Source organism: Podarcis raffonei, chromosome 8, assembly GCF_027172205.1.
Source record: "Podarcis raffonei isolate rPodRaf1 chromosome 8, rPodRaf1.pri, whole genome shotgun sequence".
Taxonomy (NCBI): Eukaryota; Metazoa; Chordata; class Lepidosauria; order Squamata; family Lacertidae; genus Podarcis; species Podarcis raffonei.
Window position 1 is genome coordinate 7767334 of NC_070609.1, and position 16175 is coordinate 7783508.

At 50.3% G+C, this 16175-nt stretch overlaps 1 protein-coding gene across 3 annotated transcripts in view; it reads left to right on the forward strand.

Annotated features, from left to right (window-relative positions):
- The window catches only part of HIF3A (hypoxia inducible factor 3 subunit alpha), a 56747-nt gene that overhangs the window by 30305 nt on the left and 10267 nt on the right, over positions 1-16175 (forward strand). For all 3 annotated transcript variants that reach the window (XM_053401883.1, XM_053401882.1, XM_053401881.1), the window contains exons 3-8: positions 1663-1808; positions 5484-5568; positions 6837-6946; positions 8722-8936; positions 10088-10194; positions 12872-13019. In XM_053401883.1, coding sequence (XP_053257858.1) covers positions 1663-1808; positions 5484-5568; positions 6837-6946; positions 8722-8936; positions 10088-10194; positions 12872-13019 — 811 coding nt within the window. The remainder of the gene's footprint in view (positions 1-1662; positions 1809-5483; positions 5569-6836; positions 6947-8721; positions 8937-10087; positions 10195-12871; positions 13020-16175) is intronic.

Sequence of the window (16175 nt, forward strand, 5' to 3'; positions counted from 1 at the left end):
TTCTAAATTGACAACTCTTCCCTGACAGGTGATCTCAGCTGTGGCTTTCGTCAATTTCTGGGTGTTAAAATATGTACTGTGTCTACTGTGTCATGTTTCCTGAAGGGTTTTGCTTTGAAAGTTTTGGATGTAAAGCAATATCGGCCCCATTCAAACCATACATTTAAAGAGTTTTGATTCCACTTTAAACAGTCATCACTTCCCCCAAAGAATCCTGGGAGCTGTAGTTCATTAAGGGCACTCAGAGTTGTTAGGAGACCTCGCTGTTGCCCATCTTAGAGCTACAATTCCCTGAGAAGAGGGATTGGTTGATTTAAAAAACAAAGGAGCAGTACAGTGGTGCCCCGCAAGACGAACGCCTCGCAAAACGAAAAACTCGCAAGACGAAAGAGTTTTCCGTTTTGGAGGTGCTTCGCAAAGCGAATTTCCCTATGGGCTTGCTTCGCAAGAAGAAAGCCCATAGGGAAATCTCCGCCGGCCTTCAGAAGAGGTCCTGGACCTCTTCTGAAGGCCGGCGGGGGGCAAAAGTCTTTGCTCCCCCCGCCTGCCTTCCCGGGACAGCAGAGACTTCTCCGCTGTCCCGGGCGATCTGAAAATGCTGGAGGGCGGCAGCGAAGGCTGCGCTGCCGCCCGCCAGCATTTTAAAAGCCCCCGGACAGCGGAGACTTCTCCGCTGTCCCGGGGCGATCTGAAAATGCTGGCCGGCGGCTGCGAAGGCTGCGCTGCCGCCCGCCAGCATTTTAAAAGCTCCCGGGACAGCGGAGACTTCTCCGCTGTCCCGGGGCGATCTGAAAATGCTGGCAGGCGGCAGCGAAGGCTGCGCTGCCGCCCGCCAGCATTTTAAAAGCCCCCGGACAGCGGAGAAGTCCTTGCCCCCCCCCCAGCCTTCAGAAGAGGTCGGGGGACAGACTGTCCCCGGACCTGGTCTGAAGGCGGTTTCCCTAGGAACGCATTGATTGATTTTCAATGCATTCCTATGGGAAACCGTGCTTCGCAAGACGAACAACTCGCAAGAAGAAAAAACTTGCGGAACGAATTAATTTCGTCTTGCGAGGCACCACTGTACATAGACTGTATTTCCCCCCCCAAAAAATTCACTTATTAAATTGATGTACCTCCTTTCATCACAGGATATCAGGGCGGTTCACAGAATAAATAAATAAGGGAGCAGATAATGTTGAAAAATGAAAGCATCCAAACACATAGAGGAACCAAATTTCACATTAGGATGAGGGAAGAAAGTTCTGCATATTGAAATTCAACACATAAGAAATGTTCTGGGTTTTGTGAGTTATTTTCTCTGCAGTAGCCAAAGCCCACATAACGTTGTACCACAGCCAGAGGTTTAAAGTTCGGTAGCGTCTTCCATTTCTGGGCCCAAGGAGTTCTCACTGCAGCCCAGGATCATTGTAAGAAGTTCCTTAGGTCAGAAATCTGCAGTTTGATCACCCCACAAGTTCCAGAGAGCGAATGGCAAGGAGGCTTGAAAGGGGCAGTCTCAGCAGGAGCCTTGAACTTCCAGATTGGTTGTTTCCAACAAGGTGTTGTGTGTATGTGCCATCTAGGCTGCCCCAGAGTTGAGGGTCCTGTCTCTGTGCCATGGCACGTACCTGAGCAAGCTTTGCCCTGAAGCAACTCTTTTTCTGCTTCCTTTAAAACCAGGAGAATGGAGAGATGAGGTGGAGGCAGAGGAGCAGGTGGACGCGTATTACCTGAAGGCCCTGGATGGCTTCCTCATGGTCCTGACCGAGGAAGGGGACATGATCTACCTCTCCGAGAACGTCAACAAGCACCTGGGCCTCAGTCAGGTGAGGCGCTGCCACCTGGCCAGGACCAGAGCGCACCTGTGCGGGTTGATGACATGGGGGACCTACGAAAGTCAGGGGGATGCTGTTTTGCAGTTCCACAAAAGTGGCAGGAGGTATTTTGCCTGGACAGGTTAACCAGGGCGGGGAACCTTTCTCAGCTTCCCTTCCAGGGGCCACATGCGAAAAATGTGCGAGGCCAGGTGGGAAAGAGGGCAGGGCAGTGGGTGTGACTCCTACCTTTGTGCACTTGGTTCTGTTCCCAGTCACATCTTTCTGTCCTGGCCTCTTTTGGTGGTGGGAGATGAACCTGCTCTGATTCTCCCGCAGCCAAGAACTTCCTTGAGGCTAATTTTATTTCGGGCACTGGGGAGGGGAAGGGACGTCTTACGTGGCTCTGAGGGCAGCTGAACTAAAACCACACACAAACACATTCATTTGCCACAAGCGGGTTCCCAGCAACTCTCTGCGGATAGAGAGACTGGTGGTTGGTTCGCATCCGTCTGTCTTGGGAGACAAAGGAAGAGTGCGGTTTGGGGGGAGAAGCCCAAACCATTGGAGAATCACAGCGCCTGCTGTGGCTGTAAAGACCGATGCAGGAGAGACATGTTTTGTTGCAGCTGGGGCAGAGGAAGGCGCCCGGTTGTGCTGCCACAGATGCACCATGGCGTTCACCATATTTTTTGCTCTATAAGACGCAACCCACCATAAGATGCACCTAGTTTTTAGAGGAGGAAAACAAGGAAAAAAATATTCTGAATCAAATGTTGTTGAAGGGGAAGGAGGAGGAGGGAAGATCAGGCTAAGGCATCACGACAAGAGGTGCTGTGCAGCTCTCCCTCTTGCTGTGCTGGGTTCAGCAGAGCAGCGCAGCGCAAAGCCTCTTCAGCAAAGTGGGAGGAGGAACGCTCCCGTGTCGCTGAAGAGGCTTTGCGCAGCTATCCCTGAAGCCAGCAGCAATCCCTCTTGCTGTGCTGGCTTCAGGGGTAGCTTTGCAAAGCCTCTTCAGTGAAGCAGGAGGAACAGCTCAGGAGTGCGGGGCATCTGCATGCAGCCTGCCCGCTGCTCCCGAACCTTCCCGGGGCTGCAGGGGGAAGTGGAGGCTGCCGGTAGAGCAGCGCGGCTCCACACCACCACCAAAGAGCTGCTCAGGAGCGTGCCGCACTCCGGCAATTTGGCTCCAGGGACCACACATTCGCTCCATAAGATGCACAGACATTTCCCCTTGCTTTGTAAGAGGAAAAAAGTGTGTCTCATGTGTGGGATGTGAAACACAAGAGCAGTCAAGTACAACATTCCTAGAGTGAACATGTTTACACATGGGGAGGGATGTTTGTCCAGCCAGCAGGTGAACTTCCTGTTTCCTTCTGGGCTGGGACAGACTTCCTCTGCATGTGACTAGAGGTGGGTGTGGCCTCACCTGTGCAGGTAACGACAAAAGCACAGGGCAGCCATCTCTCTCCTTTTGACTACATGCATCGAAGAAGCAACATCTGCTTAGCCAAAGATGTTCTCTTGGCTTCCAGCCAAGAGAGGACAAAGGGACTGTCTTCTTATAAGATAGATTCCAAGTGTATGTTACTTCATTAAGATAAGTCTGCCTTCTGGGATCTGATTGTGAACAGAATGCGAGTAAACTCTTTTTATACTTTTGTAAAAGACTGTGTCGTCTCTTCTATTTTATGAGGGAATAAGGGGAAAATACCAGAACAGTTATTATAGAGGCTTTAGTGAGCCTGAGCAAACGCAGCCGTTGCAAACTTAAAATAAAGGGGAATGTGTTACTCTGCTGAAATTGGGGAACTTGTTAACACAAGTTGGATAAGGATATAATCAGACAATATATCCTCTCCTGCATCCCTGAACATTGCCACATTATGGAGTGAAAAATACGGTATTCTCTCTGCGCTCCTCCCAGTGGTCATTTCCCCTCTGGTCACTGCTGTGGATGCACGGCCTGTCTGTCTCCAGAAGAAGAAGAAGAAGAGTTTGGATTTGATATCCCGCCTTTCACTCCCCTTCAGGAGTCTCAAAGCGGCTAACAATCTCCTTTCCCTTCCTCCCCCACAACAAACACTCTGTGAGGTGAGTGGGGCTGAGAGACTTCAAAGAAGTGTGACTGGCCCAAGGTCACCCAGCAGCTGCATGTGGAGGAGCGGAGACGCGAACCCGGTTCCCCAGATTACGAGACTACCGCTCTTAACCACTACACCACACCAGGCCCTTCGCGTCATGTTTGCAGACATAACACAGATTTGGTCTGCCAAACGGCCTGGTGCCTGAAGCTCCCCAGAGATCACGCCCTCTCTAATGGGGGACTTGGCAAATTGTTTTTACTCTGGACATTTCTGCCGTGGGCAGCATAGGATCTTAAGATGGGCCCTGCTGGATTCAGCCAAAGCCCAGCATCCTCTTCTTCCAATGGTCAACCAGTGGGAAAATCACCAGGAGGACATGAGCACAACCCTGGCAGCTGGCATACAGAGGTTTCCTGCTTCTGGCTTCCTTGATCTGTAATAGGAAGATGGCAAACTCCCCTGTTACTGTCAGGATGAAGAGGTCACCCCAAGATTTTTCTTCCAGGCAGCTGCTTCCTAACCAAGACCCTGAGGGCAAAGGGCTGTGGGTGGGCCTGACCAGGAAGACAGCAGCCCAGAATGTTAACAGGGCAGCCCAATGAAGATCAGTGTTTGGGGCGAGAGCCTGTGACCTTTTGAAAGAGAGTGTTCATTGTGGAAGTGGTTGCTATGCACTTTGAAATTACTTGTGCAACTTGGCAGTCCGGAAACAAAGGCTTCATATTGTCTTTATTTTGTGTGCACTGGAAAATTAAGGACAACGCTTTTCTTTCATGCTTGCTGAATCGCACTCAGTGTTGGCATTCCTCTGGGTATTTTCTAAGGCGGGAAAAAAATCCCCTGGGGCAGATTGATTGCTGAATGGATTGTTTTATTTTACTGGAGTAGTTACAGCGTGATGATGTCTTTGACGTTTCACTCAGCCCTGTGATTTTGGGAGTGGAGATCTCGCCCTCAGGAAAGGGTTGCTAGAAAATAGCATTTTCCAGTTTCCACTTCCAAAATCTTGCTTTTCTTAATCATGAGAATTATTACATTTGCTCCAAAATATTTTTTCAAATCATGCTGGGGTTCCCCCCCCCTTAACTTTCCTCTTTTTGGAAACGGAATGCACTCAAGTTGCTGAAAACCAAGTTGAACCAATGCGTTTCTTTATCACTAAGCAACCAGAATTCTTGACATGGGCAAAATTCGCTTTCCACTCTGACGGTGCTGGTTGTACTGAGGCCGGTGGTTTTCTCCTCTAAGCGCCTGCTCTGAAACGGCTGCAGAAGTTTTTGCTCGAGCCTCAAAAGCAATCTAAAAGCAAAACAGAGGCTTTCGGGAAAATGTGCCCTTTGCGATATGTGATGCGGCTTTATTGAATTTCTGGCGTACGTGGGAGAGTGAAAGGGAACACAGGAAGGGGGTGGGATTTCTGATTGGCTGGCTCCAGAGAGCCCAGACCAACTGACTGCTTTCTAGCAGATCTCGGCTCCTTTGCATGCGCTGCTAGCATATGGTGTCCCGCTAGGCTTAGCGGAGGCAGTGTGCTGGCTTCAACCTCCCCCCGCCCCGTGCGTTGCTTTCTGATGTCCCCAATTCTCTTTCCTTCCGCTAGCTGGAGCTCATTGGTCACAGCGTCTTTGACTTCATTCATCCCTGTGATCAAGAAGAACTGCAAGATGTATTGAGCCCAAGGCAGGGTGAGTGCTTCTCCCCCATCCTCTCCTTTGCATGCCCGTTGGGCCTTGAGAAATGTTCCTCCCCATGACCCACACACAAACAGAGCGTCTTTATCTCACAGACTCCTCGTGATGTGCTAATAGCAGACGTGGACCCCCCCCCCACCTGCACTGTGCGTTTTGAAGCAGGAACATTGCCGCTTTAAGCAATCGTGGCTTCCCCCAAAGGATTCTGGGAAGTGTGGAACTATGGGAACTGTAGTTCCCGGAGGAGAATTAAGAGTCTCCTAATGACTCAGCACCCAAAACAAACTACAACTCCCAGGGTTCTTGGGGAGAAGCCATGTCTGTTTAAAGTGGTAGCATAGGACTTTAAAAATGTATGTTGTGGAGGTGGCCTTGTTCTCCCACTGTCATGAAAACAACCAGGGAGGTGTCCGCAGACTCGCAGGAGTAACAGAAGTACAGTCATACCTCGGGTTAGATATGCTTCAGGTTGAGCGTTTTCAGGTTACACTCCGCGGCGCCCCGGAAGTAATGGAACGCGTTACTTCCAGGTTTCGCCACATGCGCAGAAGCTCAAAATGACGTCATGCGCGGAAGCGGCGAAACGTGACCCGCAGACGCGCAGTCACGTGTTACGTTCTGCTCAGGATGCGAACAGGGCTCCGGAACGGATCCTGTTCGCATCCAGAGGTACCACTGTACAAAACGCTTTTTAAAGAAATGGGTGGAGGGTGAACTTTCATGGAGTTGGGGAGGCCTGAAAAACTACTTGGTGTGCATGCTCGCAGTAGGCATAGAATGTGTGGCTTTTGGTGGGGAGAAACAGCAAAAAATGGGGTGGAATGCAATGGAACGGAATATCCTCACAAGGGCCCTGTGAGGGTCAGGTTGAGAGATTGCGACTTGCCCGAGGTCACCCACCAGCTTGGATAAGTGTATGCTGCTCTCTCCCCCTCCCTATTCTATCCTAAAAACAGCCCTGTGAGGTAGGCCAGGCTGAGAGACAATGACCAGACAGAGGCCACCCATGGAGCTTCATGGCTGAGGGGTGGGATTTGAACCCGCTTCTCCCAGGTCTAGTGTGGCACATGGCACTGCCCTCCCTACATTTTCTTACGTTTATATGTGCGGAACTAGATTTCCCCTTCTCCGCTTCCTGCCACAGAAGAAGCACATTCTCCTCCCTCCCCAGACCCCCAACTCCTGCTCCCTCACTGCACCAGCCTTTGGACTAGTGCCCCCCAGATCTTGACAGGCTTTTCCATCTCTAATCCACCCCCCAGGTTTCTCAAAGAAGAAGGAGGTGAAGACGGAACGCAGCTTCTCCCTGCGCATGAAGAGCACCCTCACGACCAGGGGGCGCACCGTCAACCTCAAGTCCGCCACCTGGAAAGTGAGCGAATGCGTCTTAAGAGGGTGTGCATGGAACCAAATGGGTTTTCTGTTGGGAGTATGTGGGAAAGAGGGCTCTTTTCCCAAAGTGGGGCAATACCGCCCCACTGGGGGGCGCTGGAACAGCCAGAGGTGTGGTAGTAGCCTCGGTTGCAAGGTGGGTGGGGGGGCAGGCAGGGAAGGAGCGTTGAATAAAAATAATGGGGGCGGTAAAGAAACACAGATGAATAAAAGAAAACAAATTTGTCCCTGCATCTTTCTGTTTGTTTTCTTAAAGAAGGTAGCTTTCCAGGGGGGCATGGAGTAATAGGTTGTTGTTTTTTCCCTGAAAAGGGTTCAGATAAAGAGAGACATGGGTGGCGCTGTGGGTTAAACCACAGAGCCTAGGGCTTGTCAGTCAGAAGGTCGGCGGTTCGAATCCCCGCGACGGGGTGAGCTCCCGTTGCTCGGTCCCTGCTCCTGCCAACCCAGCAGTTCGAAAGCACGTCAAAGTGCAAATAGATAAAACGGCGTTTCTGTGTGTTGCTCTGGTTTGCCAGAAGTGGCTTAGTCATGCTGGCCACATGACCCGGAAGCTGTACGCCGGCTCCCTCGGCCAGTAAAGCGAGATGAGCGCCGCAACCCCAGAGTCGTCTGCGACTAGACCTAATGGTCAGGGGTGCCTTTACCCTTTACCCTTTACCTTTAGTTCAAATAAGTTTGGGAATCTGCTCTAGAGCAAAGTGCCACTCTGGAAAAAGGCCTCACTGTGGCAACGCCACCGAGGGCATAGTTGTAGAAATGAGGGGGCTGAAAACCATGGCTTGGACCAGCACCAAGGCGGCACAAAATGATGATGATGATTGTGATTATAATAATACCTTTTTATATTTTTGGGTGGGATTGCACATATGACTACTATCTTTCTTCAGTGTGTGTGTGTGTGTGTGTGTGTGTATTTACAGTGGTACCTTGGTAATCAAACAGCTTGGCTCCTGAACGACGCAAACCCAGAAGTGAGTGTTCCGGTTTGCGAACATTTTTCGGAAGCCAAATGTCTTCCACAGCTTCTGATTGAAGGCAGGAAGCTCCTGCAGCCAATCGGAAGCCGCACCTTGGTTTTCGAACCATTCCGGGAATTGAACCGACTCCCGGAACAGATTAAATTTGAGAACCAAGGTACCACTGTATATTCCTTTCCCCATCACTGTTAAGGTGGGATAGACACATCGTACAGACGCGCGACGGGTGGTTTTGTATTTGCAACTCGTTATTTGAAAATTAGGGACGTGGGTAGCGCTGTGGGATAAACCACAGAGCCTAGGACTTGCCGATCAGAAGGTCGGCGGTTTGAATCCCCACGACGGGGTGAGCTCCTGTTGCTTGGTCCCTGCTCCTGCCAACCTAGCAGTTCAAAAGCACTTCAAATGCAAGTAGATAAATAGGTACCACTCCGGCGGGAAGGTAAACAGTGTTTCCATGCGCTGCTCTGATTCGCCAGAAGCGGCTTAGTCATGCTGGCCACATGACCCGGAAGCTCTCTGCGGACAAACACCGACTCCCTCGGCCAATAAAGCGAGATGAGCGCCGCAACCCCAGAGTCGGCCACAACTGGACCTAATGATCAGGGGTCCCTTTACCTTTACATCTGAAAATTAAAGTCTTAGAAACCCAAGCAGCATGAATGAAAATGTAAGGATGTTTCTGAGAGGCAGCGCCATCTTAGAACACCTTCTGGAGGGGGGTCTGTGAATGAATTGGTGGGTTGGAACTGCCCCAGTTCTTCTTCTCTCGCAGGTGCTCCATTGCTCCGGCCATATGCGGTCCTATGCGCCCGCCAAGCCAGCAGGGGGGAAGGAGGCAGAAGGCAGCTTCGTGGAGCCCCCTTTGCGGTGTTTGGTGCTGATCTGCGAGGCCATCCCGCACCCCGCTAACATCGAGACCCCGCTGGACAGTGGCACCTTCCTCAGCCGCCACACCATGGACATGAAGTTTACCTATTGCGACGACAGGTGAGCATGAGGCACGGAGGGCTGGGAAATTGCGCCGGGTGGGGCTGAGGGGAATTGCCATCCTAAACGGCCATGGTGGCTGGCGCTCGCAGGGCAAGCAGAGCGACTGGGGTAAAGCAGACGGAGCCCAGAGAGAAAGGAAACTTCTAATACGTCACCCAATGGCAAACGGAACAAGAACACTATATAACTTGAGGAGGATTGTATTTACAGGCCATGTTGAGGGCCGGGGGACATGTTCAGCCACGCTTTCTGAGGTAAACTTCCTTCAGAAGGGCTTTCCCCTCCAACGGTCAAATCTGAATGGTCTTCCTCACTGACAGCGAATTTCCAGCTGACTCCAAACAGTCAGTGGGTTGCGATTTGCAGCTTCTGTGCATGCGCGTGGTGCCATTTTGTGCATCTGCGCATGCGCGAGCGGCGAAACCCGGAAGTAATCCTTTCTGGTACTTCCGGGTTGCCGCGGGACGCAACCTGAAAAAACGTAACACAAAGCAAGCGTAACATGAGGTATGACTGTAGCAGAATTAACTCAGGGTCCTCAACATTGAACTGATGGGAGTTGTTGTCCATAGCATTTGGAAGAAAACCAGGCTGACAAAGACCAGGATCAGGCCATGAGCTGAGGCGGTCCGTTGGAGGCAGTTGGTGGGGAGCCTGGGGGTCCCATGTTCCGGCACTTTCCGGGAACGGGCAATGCAGCACCCGCCTCCTGCTTGAGAATTAGGATCTCCGCTGGGTGTCTCTCCCACCCTACTTTGCCCTGGCAGTTTTTGAGGACCTCCCCCCAAAGTTACAGGAGGAAGTGATGGACAAGATGGAGATATTGGCGGTGACAGAACTTCTCTGACTTTTTCTGCCATCTTGCCTTGAGGGCAGTGAAGAAAGAAGCATGAGGGATATCCAGAGCCCATAGTGGTTCCTATAGTCATGATCTTACGCAAAAACCACTTTGCAAAGTCTGTCTGAAAAGCGATATATAAATACTGGAAATAAATTAAATAAAATAAGGGAGCTGTTTTTGGGTATCTGAGCCCCTAGGCCATTGATGTGGTGGTTTTGTAAAGGTACATGTGAACTGGAACAGTTGCCTCCACCCTTGGGTAGAGATCTTCCATTCTGCCTCTCTCACATGACATCTCCCCGGGCAGGATTGCAGAGGTGGCTGGTTACACGCCTGAAGACTTGCTGGGCTGCTCCATTTACGAGTATATCCACGCCCTGGACTCTGATTCTGTCAGCAAGAGCATCAACACCCGTAAGTTACACCTTCCCTGAGTGTCACACACACACGGAGCGGGATCCTGATCTGGGGAAAACCATTCCCTGCAGCAAAAATGGAAAAGAGAAGAACTTTGACTGCATTCACGTGCCATACTTTAAAGAGTCATGGCTCCTCCCAGAGAATTCTGGGAGATGAGACTTGTTAGGAGGCCCCTCTGATCCCAGAGCTACAGTTCCCTGAGTGATTTAATAATCCATCCTTCTGCCCAGGGAATTATGGGAACTGTAGTTCCGGGAGAGCAATGGGGTGTCCTAACAACTGTTGGCATTTTTAAGCAACCGCAGCTCCCAGAATCCTTTGGGGGAAACCATGGCTGTTTAAAGTGGTATCATTGCACTTTAAATGTGTGCAGATGTGGCCTTCCTCCAGTTTGCTTTATTGCGGGCTTGGCGCAGGGTACAGAACGTAGTATCAGGAATCAAAGCCATGGCTCTCACTTCTCCTAAACTAAGTTTCTAGTCCTTAAACTTGAAGAGGTGTTGGGTAGAACCTCAGAATACAGAGACGGCTGGGGACTGCTTGCATTGCCTTATTCTTTGCCTGTTTGTCTGTGGCTGGTGGAAGCAGGGTAAACGAAAGGCCACATGATCAGATAAATACTAACTTCATTTGCATGATTCATGCAGGCTGGTGGATTCAGCTTTTGCTTGTGTGTGTGTGTGTGTGTGTGTGTGTGTGTGTGTGTGTGCAGAATGTATATTTTTTACACACATTTAAGCACACACAATATGGAACCAAACAGGACAACTGCTGTGTCCTGGGCCAGTTCCTTCTGTTAATCAGGCATCGTAATACAGAGAAGCCAATTTCTTTGCAACGTTGCCTGTCTCTATTTTTAAAAGCAAGTTCCTAGTCCTCATTATTTTAAAGGCAAAAACTGGGAAACCAAAATCAACAGAGTGGGCTGGTGCCTTCCTCGCGGCTCCCAGTTTTTCTTGCTTCCCCGCATGCGCTGTCATTCAACGTCCCTGTCGCTGTACATTTCCCCCCAAAATTCCCCACAAATTCCTCAGTTTCCTTTCTTTCCCTTATTGCCGGCACTGAATGTAGAGTGGATTCTGAGGTAATTGAGCCAACATGAAATGATGTTTCTGGCAGAGTGGACCATTCCTGTGCAACACTTCAACAAGCCACAAACAAGGCGGGGCGAGAACTGTGGGGTCCCTTCGAAAGGGGGTGACTTAGTGAGGGAACAGTGGACACAATCTCTCCAATTTCTGCTGCAGATAAGAGCAGGTCTTTGCCAACCTGGCGTTTCCCCAGTTTTTTTGGAGTACAGCTCCCATGAGCTCCAGAAAACATGTTCCTGCTGGCTGGGGCTCATCTGAGTTGTCACCTGACACGACCAAGCTGGCTGAGGCTCATGGGAGCTGTAGTCCAAGATAGCCCCGCTGGCTGGAGCTGGTCAGAATTGTAGGCCACATTCACACTAAGCAGTCCTGGCTTACCGCAAGGAATTTTGGGACCTGCAGCTTGTTAAGTGTGCTGAGAATTGTTTTGAGACCCCAGTATACCTCCCAGAGCTGCAATTCTCAGCATCAAGAGGGGTTGATTGCTAAACCACACTAGGAACTATAGTTCTGTGAGGGGAATAGTAAAGGTAAAGGGACCCCTGACCATTAGGTCCAGTCGTGGCCAACTCTGGGGTTGCGGCGCTCATCTCACTTTATTGGCCGAGGGAGCCGGCGTACAGCTTCCGAGTCATGTAGCCAGCATGACTAAGCCGCTTCTGGTGAACCAGAGCAGTGCACGGAAACGCTGTTTACCTTCCCGCCAGAGCGGTACCTATTTCTCTACTTGCACTTTGACGTGCTTTCGAACTGCTAGGTTGGCAGGATCTGGGACCAAGCAACGGGAGCTCACCCTGTTGCGGGGATTCGAACCGCCGACCTTCTGATCGGCAAGCCCTAGGCTCTGTGGTTTAACCCACAGCACCACCCGCGTCCCTGAGGGGAATAGGCCTCCCCTAAACACTCGTCTAAACCACAGAGCCTAGGGCTTGCCAATCAGAAGGTCGGCAGTTCGAATCCCCGTGACGGGGTGAGCTCCCGTTGCTCGGTCCCTGTTCCTGCCCACCTAGCAGTTTGAAAGCACGTCAAAGTGCAAGTAGATAAATAGGTACCGCTCTTGCAGGAAGGTAAACGGCGTTTCCGTGCACTGCTGTGGTTCGCCAGAAGCGGCTTAGTCATGCTGGCCACATGACCCGGAAGCTGTACGCCGGCTCCTTCAGCCAGTAAAGCGAGATGAGCGCCGCAACCCCAGAGTCATTTGCTACTGGACCTAACGGTCAGGGGTCCCTTCACCTAAACACTCTCATCACCCTTAACAACTAAATACAGCTCCCATAATTCTTTTGGGGAAGCCAGGACTGTGTCAAGTTGTAATGCCTTAAATGTGGATGCAGCCTTAGCCCAACGCATCAGGAGGGCACCAGCGCAGCGAAAAGGGCCTTGCAGGCATTTAAAGATGAGTGGGACGCTCTGCGTCAAGAGGGAGAAAATCTGCCTTGGTGGGGGATTTCCAGTTCCGTAAGCTTGTAAACAAGAGTGGCTGCCGCCTGTTCCGCCTTCCTGTCTCGCCGCCTCCACCTCCCAGCTTATCCGTTTGTCTGTCTGTTCTAGACTGTCTGTGTTTCACTTCCTTCTGGTAGTGCTGAGCAAGGGGCAGGCGGTTACCGGACAGTATCGTTTCCTGGCCAGGAACGGCGGCTACCTGTGGACCCAGACTCAAGCCACGGTCATCTCCAGCAGCAAAAACTCCCAGCCCGAGAGCATCGTCTGCGTACACTTCATCTTGAGGTCAGAGTTGGGGAAGGGGTAGTGTGTCTCTTGTGTGTCCGTCCCCCCCAGATAAATGAACAATCCTGGACTGGGAGGCTTGTATGAATGTTATGTAGAGATGCGCTGGAGGTGAATGTTATGTAGAGATGCGCTGGAGGTTTTTTGTTTTTAGTTTGTTGGCGTGGTGGTGACAAGAGCGACTTAAATTTTCTTGCAATCAAATGACTACGGTCTCGTCATTACGTTCTCTAAATTGACAACATTCCCACCGTGGAGTCCTTTACCACTTACATTCCCTTTCCCGCAGAGTGTTTTTTAATTAATTTTAAGTGTAGAGAAATACAGAAGGAAAACAAAGGAACCAGAAATGTAAATTGTCACAGTCTTGGAGAACAGAAATATAATACAGCTCAGAAGGAACAACGAACTGTCATCTAGCACTCTTGGGCTTTCCTCAGAGATTTAGCATATAGAGCAGGCATAGGCAAACTCCGGTCCGCCAGATGTTTGGGACTACAATTCCCATCATGCCTGACAGTTGGTCCTGTTAGCTAGGGGTGATGGGAATTGTAGTCCCAAACATCTGGAGGGTCGGAGTTTGCCTAGGCCTGATAGAAAGCATATGAACAAAAGAAAGCACGCAACCCCGTGCGACTTTCAGATTTTTACCATTTTTGGAACTGATCTTGTGGCAAAGCTTCCGAGAAACATGAAACCTCAGGTTTGGGGGATTGTGCTGTTTTTAAGTTACTCAGTGGCAAGTGTTATGTTTCTTCGGAGGAAAGAAAGCCAGGGGCTTATCATTAGCTACCAGCCACAAGGAATCCTCCTTGTTCCTAATTTGGTTTTGGGGAAGTAGCCTGGAGATCTTGTCAACAACTCTAGACAGGGAAATTTTGTATTTTCAGTATGAACAGTAGTGTTGGGCAACACTGAGTTCAGTTTTTAAGTACAGTCGTACCTTGGAAGTCGGACGTAATCTGTTCCGGAAGTCCGTCCGGCTTCCAAAACGTTCGAAAACCAAATCGCACCTTCTGATTGGACACTCAGGTTGCAAAAGAACATTTGCAAAACTGGAACAATCACTTCTGGGTTTGCGGCGTTTGGGAGCCTGTGCACATTCTGTTTGGGCTTCTCTGGCCACTTTTGGAAACAGGGAGAGTGGACTAGGTGGATCCAAAAGCGCTCATCTTGTGTTCAGATGTCAAAGAGAAAAACAACTACCATACTTTCAGAAGACCTCTGAAGGCAGCCCTGTTTAGGGAAGCTTTTAATGTTTAATGGGTTATTGTATTTTAATATTCTGTTGGAAGCCGCCCAGAGTGGCTGGGGAAAGCCAGCCAGATGGGCGGGGTATAAATAAATAAATAAATAATGTAACTGCATCTGGCTAGTTAATACAGGCAACTCCCCATTTACACACATTCAAGGCACATGTGAACGTGTACGCGTGCATTACCACAAACCCAGAAGTGGCACGAAAAGAGGCAAGAATGGCCCTAAAACAGGAAAAAAATGTGAGAAAACAATCCCACAAGCCTTTGCAAGTGCAGGTCCCAGGACCCCTTGCACTTACTTTGAGACCTGTGGAGAGTTGGAGTTTGAGCGAGGAAGTTCGGAGGGAGCGATTGTGCTGAAGTTCAGTGGATTTTTGCTATTTTTGAAAGGGTTTTCCAAGAGTTTCCAGAGGTGTAGCTTGCTGACTTTTTCTGTGTCGTTCCCTGTGTGCACGATTTCACTTAAATGCACGGTGCTTCGGAACGTAAACCCCACGTAGGTGGGGAGTTACCTGTAGTTTAACATGACAGCCTCAAAACTGCTAATCAAAGCTCCCCAACACACGTCATAGCTGCGTCCTCATCACTGGATAGGTCTGGGAGCTCTTACTCAGCAAAAGCAGAGGTTTGGAGCTTTCCCAGTCATTGATTTGATGCCAACTGCATTCCCTTTTTTTATTCTTCTGCCCGGGAGTAGAATTACCGTATTTTTCGCCCTATAGGACGCACTTTTCCCCCTCCAAAAATGAAGGGGAAATGTGTGTGCGCGTCCTATGGGGCGAATGCAGGCTTCAGGAAGCTATCCCCCCAGCCCCGCAAGCTCTGGGAGCGATGGCGAAGCTGCGCGCAACTTCGCCATCGCTCTCGGACCCGTTCTGGGGGCTGGCGTCGGGGGAAGCTCGGGCTTCCCCAGCCCCGCAAGCTCCGGGAGCGATGGCGAGGTTGCGCAACCTCGCCTTCGCTCCCGGAACCCAAGCCCCATCCCGCTCGCTGTCATGGCTTCTTTGCTCATTGGGGCTCGGGGGGGGGGAATATTTTTCCCCCCTTTATTCCCTCCCCCCAAAAAATAAGTGTGTCCTATAGGCCGGTGTGCCCTATAGGGCGAAAAATACGGTAATGTGCACCTGCTGCCACTTTATGCATCAGAGGCCTTCTCAAGGCAAGAAGACAAAGAGCTAGGCGCCCACATTGCTTGGTAGCAAGTCATGCCTCTGCATTATTTTATTTTATTCTAAATGAATATGAATATTGTGTGTGTGTGAATAATAATAATAATAATAATAATAATAATAATAATAATAATAATTTTTATTTATACCCCACCCTCCCCAGCCAGAGCCAGGCTCAGGGAGGTAACACCAGTAAAATTACAATAAAAACATAATGGGGGGGGGACCAATTTAAAATACAGGTTAAAATGCAATTTAAAATGCAGCCTCATTTTAAAAGTAGCCGATAGATCAAAACCATAAGGGGAGGGAAACATAAGGGTCAGACTGAGTCCAAACCAAAGGCCTGGTGGAACAGCTCTGTCTTGCAGGCCCTGCGGAAAGATGTCAAGTCCCACAGGGCCCTGGTCTCTTGTGACAGAGCGTTCCACCAAGTCTGGGCCAGTACTGAAAAGACCCTGGCCCTAGTTGAGACTAATCTGACCACCTTGCAACCTGGGACCTTCAAAATGTTGTCATTTGTGGACCTTAAGGTCCTCCGCGGGGCATACCAGGAGAGGCGGTCCCATAGGTACGTGGGTACACACAGAGAGGGGAAAAAAAGAGATGTAAAATATTGGCAACCACACCCTCCCTGCCCACTCAGGTGTCTGTGACTGCCAGTTGCATTGGCCCTGCCGTGCTCGGTTAACCAGATTTTTTCAATGAATCCGGGGACATTTTTCAAC